The 24497-nt window shown below is 42.6% G+C and overlaps 1 protein-coding gene across 3 annotated transcripts in view; it reads right to left on the reverse strand.

The window, feature by feature from the left end:
* Nucleotides 1-4481: 4481 nt before the first annotated feature.
* Nucleotides 4482-24497, reverse strand: part of FYB1 (FYN binding protein 1) — a 142859-nt gene continuing 122843 nt past the window's right edge. For 2 of the 3 annotated variants that reach the window (XM_073562651.1, XM_073562652.1), the window contains exons 12-19: nucleotides 21075-21197; nucleotides 17321-17337; nucleotides 15744-15804; nucleotides 15503-15605; nucleotides 13532-13694; nucleotides 8621-8654; nucleotides 7351-7382; nucleotides 4482-5449 (exon numbers count right to left, since the gene is read on the reverse strand). In XM_073562651.1, the coding sequence (XP_073418752.1) occupies nucleotides 5427-5449; nucleotides 7351-7382; nucleotides 8621-8654; nucleotides 13532-13694; nucleotides 15503-15605; nucleotides 15744-15804; nucleotides 17321-17337; nucleotides 21075-21197 (556 nt within the window). In that variant the 3' untranslated portion in view covers nucleotides 4482-5426. The remainder of the gene's footprint in view (nucleotides 5450-7350; nucleotides 7383-8620; nucleotides 8655-13531; nucleotides 13695-15502; nucleotides 15606-15743; nucleotides 15805-17320; nucleotides 17338-21074; nucleotides 21198-24497) is intronic. The other variant, XM_073562653.1, reaches the window with a different exon arrangement.

Genomic DNA, 24497 nt, shown 5'->3' on the forward strand with positions numbered 1-24497 from the left:
GGTAAGACAGGATGTTGAGAAGGCTGAACTTTTAAATTCCTATTTTGCATCTGTTTTCTCTCAGAAAGGAAATGTAACATCAACTGTTATTCACTGTCCTATTAAGGGAATAGAAGAATCCAGGATATCTATAAACAGAAAGATAGTGAGGAAACACTTAGCTAACCTAAATGTATTCAAGTCTCCAGGTCCAGATGAATTACACCCCAGAGTACTGAAGGAGATAGCAGAAGAAATTTTTGAACCCCTCTCCATAATCTTTGAAAATTCTTGGAGAACAGGAGAAGTGCCAGAAGACTGGAGAAGAGCAAATGTTGTTCCTATCTTCAAAAAGGGGAAGAAGGTGGACCCAGGCAACTATAGGCCGGTGAGTCTGACTTCTATACCAGGAAAGATCTTTGAACAAATTATTAAACAACATGTATGTCAATACCTGGATAAGAATGAAGTGATTAAACAGAGTCAGCATGGGTTTGTAACTAATAAGTCATGTCAGACTAATTTAATTTCCTTCTATGATGGTATTACTGATTGGGTGGATCAAGGAAATGCTGTAGATATAGTATATCTTGACTTCAGCAAAGCATTTGACAAAGTCTCTCAAACAATCCTTATTGAAAAAATGACTAAGTATGGAATGGTCAAGGCAACTGTTAGGTGGATTCATAACTGGCTTAGTGATCGGACCCAAAGAGTGGTTGTAAATGGCTGCACATCCAGTTGGAAGAATGTCTCAAGTGGGGTACCACAGGGCTCTGTCCTGGGCCCTGTATTGTTCAACATCTTTATCAACGATTTAGATGAAGGAATTGAGGGTAAACTGATTAAATTTGCTGATGACACAAAGCTAGGAGGGATAGCTAATACTAGAGAAGAGAGAGAGAGGATTCAAAAAGATTTAAATAAACTGGAGAAGTGGGCAGCAACTAACAGAATGGTTTTTAACAGGGAGAAATGCAAAGCACTACATCTGGGCAATAAAAATGAAAAAAGCATATATAGAATGGGAGGAATAGGGCTAAGTGACAGCACATGTGAAAAAGACTTGGGTATACTAATAGATCACAGACTGAATATGAGTCAACAGTGTGATGCAGCAGCAAAAAAGGCAAATGCAATTCTAGGATGTATTAACAGAAGCATACAGTCTAGATCACGTGAAGTAATTATTTCCCTCTACTCCTCTTTGGTCAGACCTCATCTGGAATATTGTGTCCAATTTTGGGCACCACATTTTAAAAAAGACATCAACAAACTGGAGCAAGTTCAGAAAAGAGCGACCAGAATGGTGACCGGTCTGCAAACCCTGTCTTATAAGGAAAGGTTGCAGGATTTGGGAATGTTTAGTTTGCAAAAGAGAAGACTGAGAGGAGACTTAATAGCTGTCTACAAATATCTAAAGGGCTGTCACATTGTAGAAGGATCAACTTTATTCTCATTTGCACAAGGAAAGACTAGAAGCAATGGGATGAAGCTGAATGGGAGGAGACACAGATTAGATATTAGAAAAAACTTTTTGACAGTTAGAGTGATCAATGAGTGGAACAGGCTGCCACGAGAAGTGGTGAGTTCTCCTTCAATGGAAGTCTTCAAACAGAGGCTGGACAGACATCTAACTGGGATGATTTAGCGAATCCTGCTTTGAGCAGGGGGTTGGACCAGATGGCCCAGGAGGTCCCTTCCAACTCTACGATTCTATGATTCTATGATTCTATGACTCTTCAGACCTACAGATGACTACCCATTCCTGCTAATACATGTGGGGACAAATGACACCGCAAGAAATGACCTGGAAACCATCTGCAGAGACTTTGAAGACTTAGGCAAGAAAGTGAAAGAACTGGGAGCGCAGGTGGTCTTCTCTTCCATCCTCCCAGTGGATGGCCATGGAACAAGGAGGTGGAATAAGATTCTGCAGGTGAACAACTGGCTACGTCGATGGTGCCGTCAGGAACGATTTGGATTTCTGGATCACGGAGTGAACTACTTATATGATGGATTACTTGCTAGAGATGGGGTGCACCTTACGAAGACTGGAAAGCAGGTATTTGGAAGTCGCCTTGCTACACTTGTAAGGAGAGCTTTAAACTAGAACAACATGGGAAGGGAAGCAAAAGACCAGAAAAAGCCAAACACCTGACAAATGCTATTGAGAACTCTGCTATTAGAAGTGGAAAGGAAGAACAAAGACAAAAGAATCTAATTAATAAAAATATTGGAGAAAGAGAAACCTATTACAAACTAAAGTGTTTCTATACTAATGCACAAAGCATGGGCAACAAACAAGGAGAATTGGAACTACTAACACAGGAAAAGAAATATGATGTCATTGGAATCACTGAAACTTGGTGGGACAATACAGATGATTGGAATACAAGACTAGAAGGATACAACTTATTTGCAAGAAACAGACTTGATAAACGAGGAGGGGGTGTCGCATTGTATGTTAGAAACGCGTATATCTGCACAGAGATCCAAGCTTCAGAGACTGGGAGTTCTGTGGAAACTGTTTGGGTAAGAATACAAGGACAGAACAATGGAAAGGACACCATTGTAGGCATTTACTACAGGCCGCCTGTGCAAGCTGAAGATATGGATGAACTCTTTATGCATCAAGTTCTCCAAAAAATATGACATAGTTGTCATGGGAGATTTCAACTATCCAGACATTTGTTGGGAATCTCTCTCAGGCAAAACTAACAGGTCAAGGAAATTCTTATCCTCTCTTGCTGACAATTTTATCTTCCCAAAGGTAGGGGAGAAAACAAGGGGAACTGCTACCTTGGATCTAATCCTTATAAACAGGGAGGAAATGGTTGAGGAGATAAAAGTGGCTGGGACCCTAGGAGGTAGTGACCATGCTATTTTAGAATTTTGGATAACTAGAGGAGGAAGACCTGTGAAGACTCAGACATCAAGGTTAGATTTCAGAAAGGCAGATTTTAAGGGATTCAGAAAGAGAATTGGAGGGATCCAATGGCTGGATATCCTTAAAGACAAAAATGTCCAGGTAGGATGGGAAATCTTGAAAAATGAGATTCTCAAAGCACATTTGTTAACAATTCCGAAAACAGGGAAGAATAGGAAGCATTTAAGGAAGTCAGGATGGATGAACACAGAACTTAAGCACATGCTAAAAAGGAAGAAAAAAATGTTTATAAAATGGAAAGAGGGAGGCATATCTAAAGAAGAATATAATGCTTTCTGCAGAACTTGCAGGGCACAAATCAGATTAGCTAAAGCTGACAATGAATTAAGGCTTGCAAGAGATGTCAAAAGCAATAATAAAGGATTTGGGGGATATGTCAAAGTAAAAGAAAAGATAAAGATGCTATAGTATGTTTACAGGATGAAAATGATGAAATGGTAAGACAGGATGTTGAGAAGGCCGAACTTTTAAATTCCTATTTTGCATCTGTTTTCTCTCAGAAAGGAAATGTAACATCAACTGTTCTTCACTGTCCTATTAAGGGAATAGAAGAATCCAGGATATCTATAAACAGAAAGATAGTGAGGAAACACTTAGCTAACCTAAATGAATTCAAGTCTCCAGGTCCAGATATATTACAGCCCAGAGTACTGAAGGAAATAGCAGAAGAATTTTTTGAACCTCTCCATAATCTTTGAAAATTCTTGGAGAACAGGAGAGTTCCCCGAAGACTGGAGAAGAGCAAATATTGTCCCTATCTTCAAAAAGGGAAAGGTGGACCCTGGGAATTATAGGCCGGTGAGTCTGACTTCTATACCAGGAAAGATCTTTGACCAAATTATTAAACAGCATGTATGTAAGTGCCTGGATAAGAATGAAGTGATTCACCAGAGTCATCATGGGTTTGTAACTAATAAGTCATGTCAGACTAACTTAATTTCCTTCTATGACAGAATCACTGATTGGGTGGATCAGGGAAATGCTGTAGATATAGTATATCTTGACTTCAGCAAAGCTCTGTTCTGGGCCCTGTATTGTTCAACATTTTTATCAATAATTTAGATGAAGGAATTGAGAGTAATCTGATTAAATTTGCTGATGACACAAAGCTAGGAGGGATAGCTAATACTAGAGAAGAGAGGATTCAAAAAGATATAAATAAACTATATTTATATATCAGTGCAGAGCAGTGTAGCTGTGAATCCAGGTCTAGGTTGAACTAAAACACTTACTAGAGAGAATCTACATGGAGGACACTCTGCAGCTGTATCGAGCAGGATAAGTGTGAATCCAGTATTGAGCTGAAATAAAACACTCACCAATAAGAAAAAGATATGTGTGTGTCTCTGCCTCTGTCTAACCAAAGCCAACAACAGTCCAAAATTTGGGATTTTTCAGGGACAATGCCAGCTGGTAAAAAGGGGCATTCCTAATGGGTTTTTATAAGAAAGTAGCCATGTTTTCCTGTTGACGGAAAACCCTTTTAAGTCAGGGTCAAATGGATGCAACGGCTTTAATTTGGAGATAACACAAAAGACACAACGCCGCCATATTCGATGATAAAAGGAAGACAGCACGATATATTTATTTCTGTACAGAGAGCAGAACACATTTTTCCCCTTTATAAATACAGTAAGATACGGGCGGGTTTCACACCACAGATGCAGAGCTGCTAATGTATCCTGCGTCACAACGTGTCACCTCTGCTGTGCCATAGGACTGCGGGTCATACTGCAGCCAGAGGAATTTCGCACACTTTTCCCGGGATGTGATCAGGATGCATTTTCATCCACGGAATTTCAAGTCATTGACAGCAAGATAAGAGTCCAAATCCCAGACCCCTAGTGGATCTTCAGAACCATGTGGGTGGGGGTCCTGGGTTCCATCAGCAGTGACTGTAAGATGAAGTCTAAGGCCGAGCCATGGCAGTGCAATCGCATTTCTCCCCCATCATTTGCACCCGAGGGGCCGAGGTTTTTAAGAGTTTTTCATTTTCTAAATCTCAGTAAAATATCTCATTTTAGTCTTTTTTTTTTTTTTTTTTTGGTCCTGCTGATCGATCAGCTGCGATCTCTGTTAGAACCTTGCAGCAAGTGTTCCATTTCCCTGCATTGCCCCCTGCAGTGGAAATGGAGTATTACACAGTTCATGAATTGCAGGACGGGTCCGGTCCTCCGGAGCGAGCTTATAGACGAGATTCTTTAATGGGAACATGAGCTTTATAAACAGACAATCCCTTTAAGTATACTTTTTTAGTGAAATCTATTCCTATATTTTCTGCTTTGGGGAAGCGGCACACAATTTTTTTTTTTTTTTTTACATTATGTTATATGCAGTTAGGTAAAATAGTACAAATGGATGGTGGCGACCAATCAGATTCCAGCTGCTCGATTTCTGGGAGAAATCGTCACAATATCGGATACATGAGAATCTGTACAATGTTCGTCTCTGGTGTCGTCACCCGCAGACTACGCGGATGCGGATCATCGCCGGGGAATCAGTCATTGTCGTAGATGCAATCTGCGGAAACAGAGACAAAAATGACCAAGAGGAAGAGAAGACGGGAAGGATCTAAAGAAAACCTGCAAGAAATGTCACATGGATGAGGAATATGTCACCAAGAGAAGAATATGGTCCATACTGCGCCCAGCGCTGTCCTCCGGGGAGCGTGACCTGCACGGTGCTGTAGGACCATACACCTTTCTACAAGGAGCGTCTGGCACCCGACGCTTGTGTCCACCAAAGATTGTAATAGTAATTGTTTAGCAGTATTAATCGTAATTGTATGGCGGTATTAACACTAATTGTATGGCAGTATTAATAGTATTTGTATAGCATCATTTATATTAATTTTACTTGTATGACGGTATTATAAGTAATTTTATGGCGGTATTATTAGTAATTGTATGGCGGTATTACTAAATGTATGGCGGTAGTATTAGTAGTTGAATGTTGGTGTTAATAGTAAATGTATGGCGGTATTATTAGTAATGGTATGGTAGTATTAGTAGTAATTGTAAGGCAGTATTATTAGTAAGTATATGGTGGTATTAGTAATTGTATGACGGTATTATAAATTGTATGGTGGTATTAATAGTAATTGTATAGCAGTATTAGTAATTGTAATTGTATGGCGGCATTAATAGCTGTGACTGTAATAATAACCCTTGTAATTGTATGGCAGTATTAATAGTATTTGTAAGGCAACATTTATACTAATTGTACTTGTATGACGGTATTATTAGTAATTTTATGGTGGTATTATTAGTAATTGTATGGCGGTATTACTAAATGTATGGCGGTATTATTAGTAGTTGTATGTTGGTGTTAATAGTAAATGTATGGCAGTATTAATAGGAATTGTATGATGGTATTATAAATTGTATGTTGGTATTATTTATTGTATGGCGGTATTATTAGTAATGGTATGGTGGTATTAGTAATTTATGGCAGTATTAAAAGGAATTGTATGATGGTATTATAAATTGTATGGTGGTATTATTAGTAATTGTAAGGCAGTATTATTAGTAAATATATGGTGGTATTAATGGTAATTGTATAGCAGTATTATTACTAATTGTAATTGTATGGCGGCATTAATAGCTGTGACTGTAATAATAACCCTTGTAATTGTATGGTGGTATTAATAGCCATTGTATAGCAATATTAATAGTAATTGTATGGCAGTGTTAACAGTAATTGAATGACGATTTTAATAGTCATTGCAATTGTCTGCCATATTAATAGTACTTTTATGGCGGTATTAATAGCAATTCTGAAGCGTTATTGATATTAATTGTGATTATCTGTAAGTATTCATAGTAATTGTTTGGCGGTATTCATAGTAATTGTTTGGCGGTATTCATAGTAATTGTTTGGCGGTATTCATAGTAATTGGCGGTATTCATAGTAATTGTTTGGCGGTATTCATAGCAATTGTATGATAATATTAATAGTAACTGTATAGCGGAAGGGAACAGAAATGTCTAGCAGCAGATTTGGGGTCACAGTTTGTGGCCGTACAAGAAATGGACCCCTCCAGATTACCTGGAGGCGCGCACAGCTTTCTTTTAACAGATTATTTGAGAATATTCCATGGGAATAAAAGCTTTCATGCGGTATGACAAAGCATGTTATCGAGGTGGCACGAGGGGGAAAATGGAGAATGTGAAAGTACCATCTGGCGGCACACTTTACACCATGGAGCCATAGTCACGCCGGCACGATAGATGACATCCACACTATACTGTGATGTGTCTGCAGCGCTGTGCCCCCCATGACAATATGGGAATCACCTTTCCCCAAAATGACAGCCCATAGGCAGGTGCCTCCTGGTGATATCACCACTATGGCGACAAATCAGCTCTGAGCGATACCGCTATGAACGAAACCTTCTATGGAGCATAGAACATTGTACGCACCCTCTCCAATGTCATCGTAGATGTCGCCGTCACTGCAGAGAAAGGGATATTGATAGAAATGTCAGATAAGAAGAAAGTCCGACCTCTGCAATCCCCCCAGGTCTCTCTACACTCCCACCCTAGTCACAATGGATGAGGCTGCAGAATGAGTTCACTGACAATCTGTCAGTGAGCTCATTCAGACGGTGAGTTTGTAACCCTCTCATCTGCCTTTTTTTCTAGCTTCTCTCAGCTGATGTAGGACCACATAAAAGTTTAGCTCTCTTTGATGCGGTCTATGGTGATAGATCAGCTAAGAGAAGCTTAGAAAACAGTCAGGTTCACACTGGCTTATGTACCGGCCCAAGCAAAAACAATAATCCAAAAGCACAATTTACGTATTAAGGCACTCCCAGTATGTAATGATCGTATAATTACCGGTCATCAAAGCCTGGACTGACCGTGGGTCTCCCTAACATTCTCATATGTGTCTATGACGTTCTAACTACCCAGTCAGTCGTGCCATTTTGGTCTTTATATGGACTGTGAAATACATCCATCTAAACGCGCCGAAAACAGATAAAAGACTAACAAACTTTCTGTCAAAATGAGCTCACTGACTGACTCTCAGTTAATTCATTCTGCAGCTACAGATGTTCGGTGAAACAAACAACAAAAAAGGGGTTCATTAAAAAATATGCACCAATTGCAAATATTATTTTAACCCCAAATAGCTATATGTAAATAATAAAAAAGTCCTCAAAATGATTTACATTATTGTGTTTCAGAAATACATCTTTTTTTTTTTCATTTTCTCATCATTACTGGCATATGAAAGCTTGGTGATCTGTCTACAGGGTGACTGGTATCTCTCACCGGCATCAGCTTGGGGTTTAGTAAACTTTGAATAACTTTTTTTTTTTAACTTTTATTAACTCTTTCTGAGAAGAAATAGAATGGATTTTTTTATTGCCACGTGGTAGGAGAAACCTTTATTCTGTGGGTTGATGAAATCAGGGACCTTAGTCTTAAAATGTGTCAAATTTATCACATTTCGATCTTCTTTTTGGAGCTCAAAAAATGATGAATAAAAGAACGAGCTCGCTGATAGTTTCACAGTTGACTCATTGTGAAGAGGTCACAATGTAAATAATTCCAGTTATCACTGATCCTTTCTGCCATTACAGGGGGAGACCAGATGCCAAGCGCAGGTATATCCGACCCTGATGGAATCCTACACGAGGAGCCCGCAAATCTGACACCTAATTTATTAAAATATGCCAGTACTTACTTATCCATTATGTTGCTTCCGCATACGTAACCATCTGGGGCACAAAAAAAAACAAACATATTTAACATCTAAATCATTGCAATGATCGGAAATAACCGCAACAGAAAAAAAGCACAAAATCAGCAATTTGGACACTTAGGTGGTTCGTTTACCCTGGGATCCATGCAAATGGGAAATAACACAGTGAGTGTGAGCGCACCGGCACTGACAGTGAGTGTGAGCGCACCGGCACTGACAGTGAGTGTGAGCGCACCGGCACTGACAGTGAGTGTGAGCGCAGCGGCACTGACAGTGAGTGTGAGCGCACCGGCACTGACAGTGAGAGTGAGCGCACCGGCACTGACAGTGAGAGTGAGCGCACCGGCACTGACAGTGAGTGTGTGTGTGCACCCGTCTGGCTCCTGCAGTCTCACGCACCACATTGCAGCTTACTTATACTGTTGTCTTTCAGATTCCAATTTTCTAGTTGGTATTCAGCACCAGGCACGCCTTGGTGGATTACTGTACCGCAGAAAAAATATGGATTATAAGGAATAACTCGCTCACTTACGTATTCTATAAATTAATAGTGCACCGGAGATCAGGAAACGCTGTAATAAATCTTATCAGAGGCATCCGCTTCTTCCGCCTCCTGCACTGATTATTTCATTCTCAAAATTCTCAATTTCACTGTAAAATGTGTCCTCATTGAATGCAAACTTTCCTATTACTGAGCTAGGAGATGACAATTGGTGCTCATAAAGTTCTATGTACAGATGTAATTGCTTCAGGAGAGCTTGAAGAGGAATGTCCGTGTCACCCCTGGCTCCTCCCCTATATATCTGTGTCGCCTCTAGCTTCTCCCCTCTATGTCTGTGTCACCCCTGGCTCCTCCCCTATATATCTGTGTCACCTCTGGCTCCTCTCTAAATCTCTGTGTCATCTCTAGCTCCTCCCCTCTATGTCTGTGTCACCTCTGGCTCCTCCCCTATATGTCTGTGTTGCCTCTAGCTCCTCCCCTCTATGTCTGCGTCACCTCTGGCTCCTCGCCTCTATGTCTGTGTCACCTCTGGCTCCTCTCTAAATGTCTATGTCATCTCTGGCTCCTCCCCTCTATGTCTGTGCCACCTCTGGCTCCTCCCCTATATGTCTGTCACCTCTAGCTCCTTCCATCTATGTCTGTGTCACCTCTGACTCCTCGCCTTTATGTCTATGTCACCTGTAGCTCCACTCTTATATGTCTGTGTCACTTCTAGCTCCTTCCCTCTATGTCTGTGTCACTTCTAGCTCCTCCCCTCTATGTGTGTCACCTCCAGCTCCTCCCCTCTATCTCTGTGTCACCTCTAGCTCCTCCCCTCTATGTCTGTGTTGCTTCTGTAGTGACCCAGTCCAGAGTGTGTCTGTCACTTTAAGTAATACTGAATTGTGAGTAGCTTCTGTACACTACTGCTCACTCTCTAACTGGCGCTCTACATTATTTATTTGTGAGCTGTAATTCTCCATTTCTAGTCACCTTCATTTTAGATGCAATGCATTTCTCGTTTGCTGTGTTCTGTCGCCATCTAATGGTGAAAGTGTACAATGACTAAATTATTCTTTTGTAAGGATCTGAGATGAGAATTCGGTCTCCTATTGGCCAGCTCCTAGTCACATGGTCAATAGGAGGAGCTGTTTTTCCAGGCAAGTCTAGAATGTTCTTTAGTCTGAAGGATGCCTTCAGGGAGAGCAGAACCCACGTAGAGGAGGTTTTTACCTCAAGATCTCCTGCAGGCGTAAAAGCCTGAGTTCCCTCTAACCTGTACAGAAATCATTCTATTGCTGACAGGATTCACCACCACTAAAGAATTGCTGACAGGATTCAGCACATCTAAAGAATTGCTGACAGGATTCACCACATCTAAAGAATTGCTGACAGGATTCACCACATCTAAAGTCTTTATGACAGGATTCACCACAGTTTCTACATTCACCTATAAGTACTTGTGCACGTGCCGTGACACACTGTGGAGATAACCCCAAGTACAGGTCTGTAACCTCTAATTGCTGCGTCTACCTCCCTCTGTAAAATACCAAAAGACATTGTCCAGTGTTCTTAAAGCTCCAGAACCCCAATCACATCTCAGCATCTAAGTGTGAACTGTAATTGCCGTCAACGACCCATGAGAGACTGTTCCTTATTTGTTCCAAGTTATAATTCCCGTTCCTGCTGAAGTAAAAGCAACTGTTATCCCCGAGACCGGGGTGTGTCATAATTCCTTCGGCTGCGGACACCGTGTGGGGGTGGATAGCTGGGAACCTTCAGCCTATATAACCGTGTCGCCTCTCTATCTCCTCTCCTCTATTTCACCTTTAGTTTCTCCCCTAAATTGCTGTGTTGCCTTTAGCTCCTCCCCTCTGTGTATGTGTTGCCTCTAGCTTCTCCCCTTTATGAACGTGTCATCTGTAGCTCCTCCCTTATATGTCTGTATAGCCTCTGGCTCCTCCCCTATATGCTTTAGTCGCCTCTAGCTCCTCCCCTATATGGTTATTACACTTCTAGCTCCGCCCCCTCCATAGAATTTTAGAAGCACCAACTCTTATCTCAGTAATGTGAAAATCGGTCATCACTGAATGCAAATTTTACATATGAAATTAAGAGTGAAAAATCAATCCAGAAAGTGCAAGAAGTAGATTTCCCTGATAAGTTATACAGTGCTCATCATAAATGAGTACACCCCCTAAGACTTTAATCAATATCTCACTGAACCCAAGAACAATTGCTAACATTTTGACAAGACTGAGCTTCAAAGAAAACATTTTTCCCCCATAACAATCCAGCAAGGTGAATTATAGAACCCTCATTACAAAATCTTTATTTTAACTCAAAAATCAGTACACCCCACATCCAAAACTACTATATCTAGTATTTTGTATGACCTCCATGATCTGTAATGTAGTAGGTAACAACATTAATCTTTGTCCATTCTTTATAATGATCTCTTCTCATGGATGCCGGATGGAGAATGATGACAACTTGTCTCCAGACCTCCCCATAGGTGTCCGGTGGTCAGATCAGGAAACACTTAGGCTGGTTTCACATTTGCGTTTTTTTTCGCGGTAATTTAGCGCTAAATAGCGCATGCGTTTTTTCCCTATACTTTGCATGGGATGCGCTTATGTGCGCATACACATGCGTTTGTGCGCTTTTTACCGCGCATGCGTTTTTTTGCGGTATGCGCTCGGGCGCACAAAATGCAACTTGTTGCATTTTTTGTGCGTCCGATTTGCCTCAAAAAAACGCATGCGCGCGCAATGCGTTTTTTTACAGCAAGACACCCATTATAAGTCTATGGTGAGCATATGTGCGCATTGGCATGCTTATGTATGCGTTTTTTTGCACATGCGTTTTTTTTTTTTACCATTAGTTTAGACAATGGAATTTAGGGGTTTGGGTAAAGTTAGGGTTAGTTAAGGGGGTTTAGGGTTAGGGTTAGGGTCAGGGTTAGGGTTAAGTATGGTTTGGTTAAGGGTTAGGGTCAGGGTTAGGGTTAGGGTTAGGGTTAGGGTCAGGGTTAGGGTCAGGGTTAGGGTTAGGGTTAGGGTCAGGGTTAGGGTTAAGGTTAGGGTTAGGGTTAAGGTTAGTTAGGGTTTGGGTTAGGGTTAAGTATGGTTTGGTTAAGGGTTAGGGTCAGGGTTAGGGTTAAGTATGGTTTGGTTAAGGGTCAGGGTTAGGGTTAGGGTTAGGGTTAGGGTTAAGGTTAGTTAGTGTTTGGGTTAGGGTTAAGTATGGTTTGGTTAAGGGTTAGGGTCAGGGTTAGGGTTAAGTATGGTTTGGTTAAGGGTCAGGGTTAGGGTTAGGGTTAGGGTTAGGGTCAGGGTTAGGGTTAGGGTCAGGGTTAGGGTCAGGGTTAGGGTTAGGGTTAAGGTTAGTTAGGGTTTGGGTTAGGGTTAAGTATGGTTTGGTTAAGGGTTAGGGTCAGGGTTAGGGTTAAGTATGGTTTGGTTAAGGGTCAGGGTTAGGGTTAGGGTCAGGGTTAGGGTTAGGGTTAGGGTTAAGGTTAGTTAGGGTTTGGGTTAGGGTTAAGTATAGTTTGGTTAAGGGTTAGGGTCAGGGTTAGGGTTAAGTATGGTTTGGTTAAGGGTTAGGGTTAGGGTCAGGGTTAGGGTTAGTAAAGTCATGGTTTGGGTTAGTGTGAGGGGCCACCTAATGTTGGAAAAAAACGCAAACGCGGTAAAAACACACTAAAAACGCATACAAACGCATAAAAACGCTGCGTTTTTTTCATGCATGCTCATAAAAATGCTTGAAAAAAACGCAGCAGTTGTATGCTTTTGTATGCGTTTTTCAATGCGTTTTTTTGCGGGACAAACGCGCTGCAAAAAAAAGCAAGTGTGAAACAGGCCTTAGCCACTGAGTCACTGTCACCCGGCTCTTCAGAAATGCAACAGATGTGTGTTGTGTATCTCCCCTTTTATAGTCATCCGTTGGCCGCACGCCTGTTTGATGAAGAATTAGACTGATCTGTAGGTGAATTCTTGATAATTAGAGTTTTGTAGCCTAAGCTTTAGCTTTTATTGGGGTGCACTCATTTTTGCAAAATAGTCTTGAATGAATTTGGAAGGAAAATTACTTTTTTAGGTGCAAAATAACAAATCTTGTTTGCAATCAACGGCCGACATTTGTGGGAATATTCTGTAGCATGGCACCCCATAGAAAATGTGGATTCTGACAAATCTGTTGGGGGTGTACTCATTTATGCAGAGCTATTTATTAAAAAATTGCTTATTTTCTTGTGTGCTAATGATTTATTACATAAAAATTATACCGACTTTTGAATTTGGTTTGGACCTTCCATCATATCATCATCACTTTTGATCATAATTTATCGGTGAGGGGATCCCCCCGGCTCTGGTCTGAACCTCTGCCCTTTGTCCTGCATTGGGTGTACTTACATTTTCCCTCATTATTTTTACATAGAAACGTATTGTCATTTCCATGTTGTATCACGCTCAGCGTTTCTCCGGGCTTCAGGGAGAGATCCTTGGATCCCCACTTCTTCGTTGTCAGATTCATTACAACTTGGACTGTTGACAACACTCGAATTTCACCTGTGAACTGCAGAACAGAAGCTTTATATTACACCGGTGTACCCAGAATTAAGGAAGGGGGAATAACTCTTTCTGGGCATTTTATGATTTGCATTTTTCTCTCTGCAGACTAAATCTATAATTTTCAGTTGTCTCTGAGCTAGTGGGTGGAGACCAAATGCTATTATGTCTCCCATACAAAACACACAGAGACATGAGGGATTCCTGCTCTTCTATATCTATGTAGCCACACGTACATAAGCAGCAGCAGCATCGATGGCATTATACAACAATTCTGAGAAGAGTAGCTGTGAATCCAGCTCAAATGTGTCGTAAAAAAAAATGTTTCTAGAACACACTATGTAGGATATCATGTATCAGTTCTGAACAGTTTAGCTTTGAACTTAGTACCAGGGTGCGGTAAATACTTACTAGAAAGCAGTAGCAATGAGTATTTTATACAGTAGTACTGAGCAGTGTAGCTATGAGGTCAGCACTGGGATGAGCTAAAAACTAAAGGCAGCAGTATGGATGACAATATACAACAATAAAGAGCAGTGTAGGTGTGAATTCAGCTCTGGGGTGTAATCAAAGACTAGAAAGCAGCATGTAGGATATTATATAGAACTTTTGAACAGTGTAGCTGTGAATTCAGCATGAACAAAATACTAGAAAGCAGCGACATGATTTACATTATACAACAATAAAAGAGCAGTGTAATTGTGAATTCAGCTCTGCGGCTATATCAAACACTTACCAAAAAGCAGCAAGTAGAATATCATATAGCGGTTCTGAACAGTGTAGCTGTGAATTCAGCACTGGGTTCAGCTACATACTTTCTAACAAACAGCAGCATGCAGGAAATTATACAATAGTACTGGTCAGAGTGGTTGACAGCTTTGGGGTGCGATAATGCACTTACTGAGCTGCAGCTCAGAAAACTTAACACAGCAGTGCTGAGCAAAGTATTTGTTAATTCAGCTCTGGGGTGTGATAAAACGTTAGAAAAAAAGCAGCAGCAGGGAGGACATTGCACAGCAATACTGTACTGCTACTCCAAAGACATACAGATAGCGGATTTAGATTGTGAGCCATAACGGGGACAGTGATGATGATGTCTGTAAAGCGCTATGGAATTAAAGTTGCTATATAACTGAGATAAAAAAAATACTGAACAGTGTAGCTGGGAATCCAGTTATGGGTTCACATAAAACACTTACTGGAAAGAAGCAGCATGGAAGAGATTATAAATTAGAATATAGCACTGGGATAAGCTAAACACTTACTAGAAAACAGCAGCTCAATCTGTCTCTCTACCTTCCTATTTATTTATGCAGTGTTTAACTCTATAGCTCCTCTACCTCCCCCCCACAAACACACACTCCTTGGCAAAAATAAGGGAGTGAGACAATTTCAGTCTTTTCTAAGTGGCCCAGTGAAACTCTCGAAGACAGACTGGTTGCTGTCATGTCAGTGATTCACACAGCTTGTAAGCGCAGCCCTACTCATGGCGTGCACCGCTCTGCTTCTCCCAGGGTCTAACCGTCTCTCTGGGCTGCCTCTTGCAGATACTTGGAGCACTACTACTAATTCCACCTGTTGCTGAAAGTCTCCACACGGCTCTAGCGAAGACCATGTAAGCACTTAGTTATGCCCCTCCAGTGTAAGCCCAGCTCGTGGCCCAGTGGGTCCACACCCACCACCGTCACAGTTGCTTTGCCTGTGCACTTTTTTCTATGACACCAGTGCTGGTGACAGAGAAGGGTAACTCGGCAGTTATGTGAAGTTCACAGTCCCACGATCCTTGCAGCAGGAACTGTAACGACATATAATTACCTTGAATTTTTTCCTGAATTCTTTTTCCTCTTTTTTTATCCTTTTCAGGGTCTGTAGGTCGGGGGACTTCCTGACGATAGAGTCTCTTGAGGCTACTGATAAACTGAAAGGAATACAAAATATAATGATGGCCGGAGTCACCGTTACTTTTCATAAATTGCAACTGAGATTAGGCAATGTCCTCATATATATCTGACCCTTCATCTCTGGCACTGACGCTGCTCTCGCACATTCGTCTTACCTGCTCTCTGTTGGAGGCGGTGGGAAATCACTGGAGGCCACATCATCGTAAACGTCACTTTCTGCTCAAAGAAAGGGCCAAAATGTTATCTCTGGGCACAACATAATCATTGTAATGTCAGCTCTGCCACATCTGTGCACAAAACGGCAGGTTGTATTGTAGAGGATTGGATTAACATTTGGAAAGAAGGAAAAACATTTAAAGAGGAACTACCGTCCTGATCAACTGTAGCTAGTTTTTGCTCTTATCCCCGATGCTCTCCTGAGTTTTCTGTTTTTTATTTCTTTAAAATCCGCCATATGGTTTCAGAGATAATGGCCTTTTTACTTAATGCTCTTTTCATGATCTTTTCAAGGGGGCGTGGCTCACAAGATATTTATACAAGGCACGCCCCCGAGGAGCCTGTGAGCGATTAGCACTAATTTAATAGGGACATATCTCCTGAAATGTAATGCCGATTTAAAAATTACAAAAAGCGGAATTCTCAGTGGAGTAATGGGAATAAAATAAGAGTGAAAACTGGTGTCTGGCCCTGTATGAATCTACCTATCTATCATCTTTCTCAGTGCTGGGTCGAGGGGTAGGCAGGGTATTTCCCACTTAGGGCTCTGTCTCTTACCTCCACAAGGGGGGCCCAGTTTGGGGAGAAAAAAAGTGACATGGCTGAATGCATGAGGCCACCCAGCATCTTATTCCTGCCGCAGACATTCAGCACTGTGATGGCTGGGATGCGGGCACACAGTGGCATAGTGTCAGTCCTCCCTGACACCGCTCCCCCCTCTCCGATTTGCGCCCCAGCCATCAGATGCAAATACAAATGATGTGAGCACTGTACCGCCTGGGACAGGGGCAGAGTAGCTGTAATCAGCTCCCTGCCCTGCGGAGATCTCCAGCAGAATGCAGGCCACTTCCGGCCGTAGTTGTACTGGAGAAGGGAATGGTGGCGAGTCTCAGAGAAGCTGCGTTGTGGGATAAGGATCCCTAGGACCAGTTGAATCTGTTGAAATAGGGACAGTCCAGGCGGAACAGAGACTGTCTCACATGAGGCACTGTGTGAATGGAAGCACTATTGGAGGGTGGAGAAACGAATGAACGTAGCCTTAAAGGCTTGTTTCCATCTTCAGAGATGGGTAAAATTGAAAAATGTTTGTAAAAACAATCAACTTTCCAATTTGTCATTTAATAATATTTACCAGACCTGATAATTAAAATTGTATTTTTTTTTGTGGTTTACAGCAGTGACGAATCATGTGGCAGTCTTCCCTAGCCATTTCCAGCTGATCTTGTAAACTCTGCTCTGAAGCCGGCCACGATCGCTGAGTCGTGTTTTTAGCTCCCGATTTTGCTCAGCTTCAGTGCCCCTGTGCTCCTCTGCTGCTGCAGAGACAAAAGTGACTCTGCCTGCAGTATGGTTTAGCGCACAGCTTGGTCAGGCGGTGCAGATCTGAGCTGTCAAGCAAGCAGGAGCACACTATCTCAAGCAGGAGGCAGGGAAGCAGTATGCTCCTGAACCGTAATCATGAGGCAACTGCTAAATTTGCAACATTCCCATGTAAAGTAAGCAGAAAGTTACTTACCAAGAGTCGAGTTTCCCCTGTGAACATATAGAGAGTTTTTATATTAATATAATGATAGTGATTGCGCTAATGTAATAAATATTTTCTGACATTACAAAATACCTGATTAACACCAGCGCCCATTACATCATGCTACTGTAATCAGCACAAAAGAGCTGAAGATGCCGGGACGCGGCTGTAGGGCAGGATGCGGCACGGACAGAAATGGAAGCGCCGGAGAGAGGCGAGCATCATTTTTAAATTTTATTCAAAATTTTATTTTAATCCCTTCCTTGCCCTTTAGAATCCAGTAAATTCTATCTTTGCCTCATTCATGTAAATCCCAAAATTCAGATTTGTCGGATTTCATTCATTTTGGGCAATTCTAAATTAATTTGATTCATCTTTATAATTGGCTCATGCGGTCAACACCCAAAAAAAGGGGGGGGGGAAATGAAAATACAAAATCTTATTTATTTTTTTTTATTATGGCCCTTCCTCCAAAAAAATGCAACAAAAAGCAATCAAAATGTTGTTTCTGCCCCGAAATGGTACAAATAAAAACTACTGCACCGCACACGCAAAAACAAAACAAAAACACAAAATGTCGCACGGCTTCATCGACGGTTAAATGGAGAAATTTCAGGTCTACAAAAATTGGGACACAAACCAAATTTAAATTTTTTTTTTTTTTTTACAAATTTCGGAATTTTTTAAGCTACTAAAACAATGAAAAACTATAAAAGTTTGTTGTCGGCGTAATTGCGCCGACCCAGAGAATCATTTTTACTGCACGATGAGCGGCGTAATATATATATTAGAAGAATGGGAATATAGAAGAGCAAAAAATAAAAATTGGCTCCAAATGGGGTAAAAAACTAAAAGGAGGTAAAATGAACTTTTTTAATTGTCACTTAGCAACGAATCAGTGAAAAACAGATGTGTGAATGGTTCCACTAAACTTTATAGGTCTGTGTGCTAGACATGGACGGCATATTGAAAAACTGATATACGAGTACTGTAATCCCTTAAAGGGTTATACTCCAATTTTCATGAATGGGTATGGGGCGGATTCAGCTTGTAAAAACAAGCACTTTTGTAATTTATTGTTTATTAAAATGAATCCCGGTTCTTGAGATATCCACTGTTTTATTTTCAGTTTGTTGCCTTGGAGACCGACCACTGCTGCTAGTCAGCGGAACACGCACAGTGCTTACAAGCTCCTTTCTAATGAACTTATAAGCGCTGTTTTGAAGCTCAGAATCACTGGAGGTCGCTGCTAACTCCTAATCCTGGCCAGATTTAACGCACTGATGGCAAATAAGATAGCAGCGGTGGTCGGTCTCCTAGGCAACGAGTTGAAAAGAAAAGTGTTGATATCGCAAGAACGGATGAAAATTTTAACAAGCAGTAAATTGCAAAAGTGTTTGTTTTTGCAAGCTCTATCGAAACATATTAATTTGGGAAATCTTTACACAACCAGGACTGACTTGTAACCTCTGGAAGTGAGCAGTGAAGGTTACTGCTGAATGACAGCAAGCAGAGATCTTTTAGTAAACGCATGAAACTGAGATATTCATATTAATTACGGCAGCATGAACGTAAGAACGAGAGCATAGACGTAAGCAAAATCATCAAGGGAGTATGGAAATGGTGTCACAACCAAGTCGAAGATCACAGGAGGGGAACAAGCAGTTAGTAGAATCACAGACGTCAAAGGTGGGAAGATTGGGAAATTCTAAATTCCACCTTCACGGCAAATTGTTTCTGCATTTTAAAGGGGTATTCTGGCCCCACTCACATCCAGATCAGGAGGTGAGAATGGCCGTTGTCTTCATATCGAAGTCTAGAGGCTCCTTTAAATTCTAAAAGAATCAACATTTCACGAAAATTTTATAAATTTACCTATGTGTCTCCATGGTAACAGACTACAAACGAGCCCTGTGTAGTCAGATCTTGCAATAATGTACTTTAGCCTCCACAGAAGCCCCTGTACCTCCCAAATGCTTCATGTGATGCCAACCACAAATGTCCCTAAAAGTGTCACAAATAACCTAGCTAATTCCGCTGCCTCAATACAAAATCTCCACCCACTTAGGTATGACTGCTGCCTCTGCATCCCCTATACCTGCACCCCTGACTGCTACCTCTGCACCCCTGACTGTTACCTCTGCACCCCCTATACCTGCACCCCTGACTGTTACCTCTGCACCCCCTATACCTGCACCCCCTGACTGCTACCTTTGCACCCCCTATACCTGCACCCCCTGACTGCTACCTCTGCACCCCTGACTGTTACCTCTGCACCCCCTATACCTGCACCCCTGACTGTTACCTGTGCACCCCCTATACCTGCACCCCCTGACTGCTACCTTTGCACCCCCTATACCTGCACCCCTGACAGCTACCTCTGCACCCCCTATACCTGCACCCCTGACTGTTACCTCTGCACCCCCTATACCTGCACCCCCTGTTACCTCTGCACCCCCTATACCTGCACCCCCTGACTGCTACCTCTGCACCCCCTATACCTGCACTCAGGTAAAGACTGGGGCTGAAATTCAGCTCTGGAATTTGAAATCACACAGGCCCGTGCTGTGTCCGTCCCCAGGCATCAGATGGGATACATTACTAATATTACCCTGGATGGATGAAAGCAAGAGTTACTACAAGACCAATATTTCTAATGATACCTGTGGCCTGCTGGGGTGAGTGATGGAGTCAGCGACTTTGTGCTCCGCCACAACTCTTAACAGTATAGGTGTCTTGCGAACAGGGTTTCTGCTAACAACATAGCAGACAAGGCGGACTACGAGCAGACAGGCCCTTCGGCATTTTCCAGAATTGCCAGATGGCCAGTCCAGCCCTGCCTGCACTCCTGACTCTTACCTCTGCACCCCTATACATCCACCCCTGACTATTTCCTCTGCACCCCCTGTACCTGCACCCCTGACTGTCTCCTCTGCACCCCCTATACATGCACCCCTGACTGTCTCCTCTGCACCCCTATACCTGAACCCCTGACTTTTACCTCTGTACCCCTATACATGCACCCCTGACTGTCTCCTCTGCACCCCCTATACCTGCACCCCTGACTTTTACTTCTGCACCCCTATACATGCACCCCTGACTGTCTCTGCACCCCCTATACCTGCACCCCTGACTTTTACCTCTGCACCCCTATACCTGCACCCCTGACTTTTACCTCTGCACCCCCTATACCTGCACCCCTGACTTTTACCTCTGCACCCCTATACATGCACCCCTGACTGTCTCTGCACCCCCTATACCTGCACCCCTGACTTTTACCTCTGCACCCCTATACCTGCACCCCTGCCCTTTACCTCTGCACCCCTATACATGCACCCCTGACTGTCTCCTCTGCACCCCCTATACCTGCACCCCTGACTTTTACCTCTGCACCCCTATACCTGCACCCTCCCTCATGGTGAGACACAGACTAGACCCTCTTGCTTCTGGAGTTTCCTGAGCAGTGCAGCTGTGAGTGCCCTATATTTTATGGTCAGTGACCTCCCCGGTCAGTAGTTTAGGGTCAGTCCGGTTTGTCATGTCTCCTCATTTGCATGATTTTATCATTCTGTTAGGAAGCTTGTAATAATGATTTCCGCAGGGTTAATCTGATAGGTAAGCGTGTGATTAACAGCAGATTGATTGGCATTGATTGGGCGCTGCTGGGCGCTATGACCGGTGATTAGTGCTGGGCGCTGTCTGTTAGCGGAACTGTTCCCGGGGAGAAGTATTTTTTAGCTCTTACAGTTCTTCGTTCTCTTCTTGTTCTGTTTTCTCGTGCACAGTTTTCTTTTTGTCAGTTCCTTTCCTCTTCTTAAAGAGCCCCCAGAGCGATGGGCCGCTTTTCTCTTCCTCCTGCGGTGCGGAGCTTTATAGTGTGCAGCGTTCAGTTCAGAAAGACAGAAGGTAAGTTTGGTGCAAAACAGAGGAACGCCGTCACCTGTATGACTGGACTACACCGCGCTGCTGCGAATCCACCTAGTTTTGGCTAAGGACCTCCTGACTTCCTGCCCAGGTGTCCAGTCAATGACTACTTGTCGATACCTACAAGAAGTTTTCTGGAATACATGTAAATTTCTGTAACTTTCTAAAAAACTTTGGTCCCAATTCACCATTTGCCTTTTTTTTAAGTCACATTTATTTTTCGTCTTGTGGTATTTGTTATTTTTTTGCACCAAATTCTTCAAAATGGCGCAAACGATTCATAAATTTCTGCTCAAAAAGTAGCAAAATTTGCATTGAGATAAAAACAAATATCAGATATCGATAAAATCACTCTGGGGAGGACTAGAGCACATTTCAGTAAAAATTTGACTTTTTAAAAGACTCTATTAATGAATCAGCCGAAAACATCTGGAGATTCATAATGACGAACATACAGAAAAACAGGCGACTGCGGGACACAGGGTTAGAAAAAAGGTGGAAATTAACAACACCAAAAAATGTTGCAAATGCAAAAAGGAATCAGAGCAGTAACCCTGTACATGGCTGAGAGGTGGATACATTGTATCCAGTGCAGACAATGCTCTGTGACTCCAGACTGATACAGTGTATCCAGTGCAGACAATGCTCTGTGACTCCAGACTGATACACTGTATCCAGGGCAGACAATGCTCTGTGACTCCAGACTGATACAATGTATCCAGTGCAGACAATGCTCTGTGACTCCAGACTGATACAATGTATCCAGTGCAGACAATGCTCTGTGACTCCAGACTGATACAATGTATCCAGTGCAGGCAATGCTCTGTGACTCCAGACAGATACAATGTATCCAGTGCAGACAATGCTCTGTGACTCCAGACTGATACATTGTATCCAGTGCAGACAATGCTCTGTGACTCCAGATTGATACATTGTATCCAGTGCAGACAATGCTCTGTGACTCCAGACTGATACACTGTATCCAGGGCAGACAATGCTCTGTGACTCCAGACTGATACACTGTATCCAGGGCAGACAATGCTCTGTGACTCCAGACTGATACACTGTATCCAGTGCAGACAATGCTCTGTGACTCCAGACTGATACAATGTATCCAGTGCAGACAATGCTCTGTGACTCCAGACTGATACAATGTATCCAGTGCAGGCAATGCTCTGTGACTCCAGACAGATACAATGTATCCAGTGCAGACAATGCTCTGTGACTCCAGACTGATACATTGTATCCAGTGCAGACAATGCTCTGTGACTCCAGATTGATACATTGTATCCAGTGCAGACAATGCTCTGTGACTCCAGACTGATACATTGTATCCAGTGCAGACAATGCTCTGTGACTCCAGACTGATTCAATGTATCCAGGGCAGACAATGCTCTGTGACTCCAGACTGATACATTGTATCCAGTGCAGACAATGCTCTGTGACTCCAGACTGATACAATGTATCCAGGGCAGACAATGCTCTGTGACTCCTGACTGACACAATGTATCCAGTTCAGACAATGCTCTGTGACTCCAGACTGATACACTGTATCTAGTGCAGACAATGCTCTGTGACTCCAGATTGATACAATGTATCCAGGGCAGACAATGCTCTGTGACTCCTGAGTGACACAATGTATCCAGTTCAGGCAATGCTCTGTGACTCCAGACTGATACACTGTATCCAGTGCAGGCAATGCTCCGTGACTCCAAACTGATACATTGTATCCAGTGCAGACAATGCTCCGTGACTCCAGACTAATACAATGTATCCAGTACAGACAATGCTCTGTGACTCCTGACTGATACATTGTATCCAGTGCAGACAATGCTCTGTGATTCCAGACTGATACAATGTATCCAGTGCAGACAATGCTCTGTGACTCCAGACTGATACATTGTATCCAGAGCAGACAATGCTCTGTGATTCCAGACTGATACAATGTATCCAGTGCAGACAATGCTCTGTGACTCCAGACTGATACATTGTATCCAGAGCAGACAATGCTCTGTGACTCCAGACTGATACAATGTATCCAGGGCAGACAACGCTCTGTGACTCCAGACTGATACATTGTATCCAGTGCAGACAATGCTCTGTGATTCCAGACTGATACAATGTATCCAGTGCAGACAATGCTCTGTGACTCCAGACTGATACATTGTATCCAGAGCAGACAATGCTCTGTGATTCCAGACTGATACATTGTATCCAGAGCAGACAATGCTCTGTGATTCCAGACTGATACATTGTATCCAGTGCAGACAATGCTCTGTGATTCCAGACTGATACAATGTATCCAGTGCAGACAATGCTCTGTGACTCCTGACTGATACATTGTATCCAGTGCAGACAATGCTCTGTGATTCCAGACTGATACAATGTATCCAGTGCAGACAATGCTCTGTGACTCCAGACTGATACATTGTATCCAGAGCAGACAATGCTCTGTGACTCCAGACTGATACAATGTATCCAGGGCAGACAACGCTCTGTGACTCCAGACTGATACATTGTATCCAGAGCAGACAATGCTCTGTGACTCCAGACTGATACAATGTATCCAGGGTAGACAACGCTCTGTGACTCCAGATTGATACATTGTATCCAGTGCAGTCAATGCTCTTTGTCTCCAGACTGATACATTGTATCCAGTGCGGACAATGCTCTGTGACTCCAGACTGATACATTGTATCCAGTGCGGACAATGCTCTGTGACTCCAGACTGATACATTGTATCCAGTGCAGAAAATGCTCTGTGACTCCAGACTGATACAATGTATCCAGTGCAGACAATGCTCTGTGACTCCAGACTAATACAATGTATCCAGTGCAGACAATGATCTGTGACTCCAGACTGATACAATGTATCCAGTGCAGACAATGATCTGTGACTCCAGACTGATACATTGTATCCAGGGCAGACAATGCTCTGTGACTCCAGACTGATACATTGTATCCAGTGCGGACAATGCTCTGTGACTCCAGACTGATACATTGTATCCAGTGCAGAAAATGCTCTGTGACTCCAGACTGATACAATGTATCCAGTGCAGACAATGCTCTGTGACTCCAGACTAATACAATGTATCCAGTGCAGACAATGATCTGTGACTCCAGACTGATACAATGTATCCAGTGCAGACAATGCTCGGTGACTCCAGACTGATACAATGTATCCAGTGCAGACAATGCTCTGTGACTCCAGACTGATATGATGTATCCAGTGCAGACAATGCTC

The sequence above is a fragment of the Dendrobates tinctorius genome, unplaced genomic scaffold (assembly GCF_039654945.1).
Source record: "Dendrobates tinctorius isolate UK_male_01 unplaced genomic scaffold, ASM3965494v1 ptg000362l, whole genome shotgun sequence".
NCBI lineage: Eukaryota > Metazoa > Chordata > Amphibia > Anura > Dendrobatidae > Dendrobates > Dendrobates tinctorius.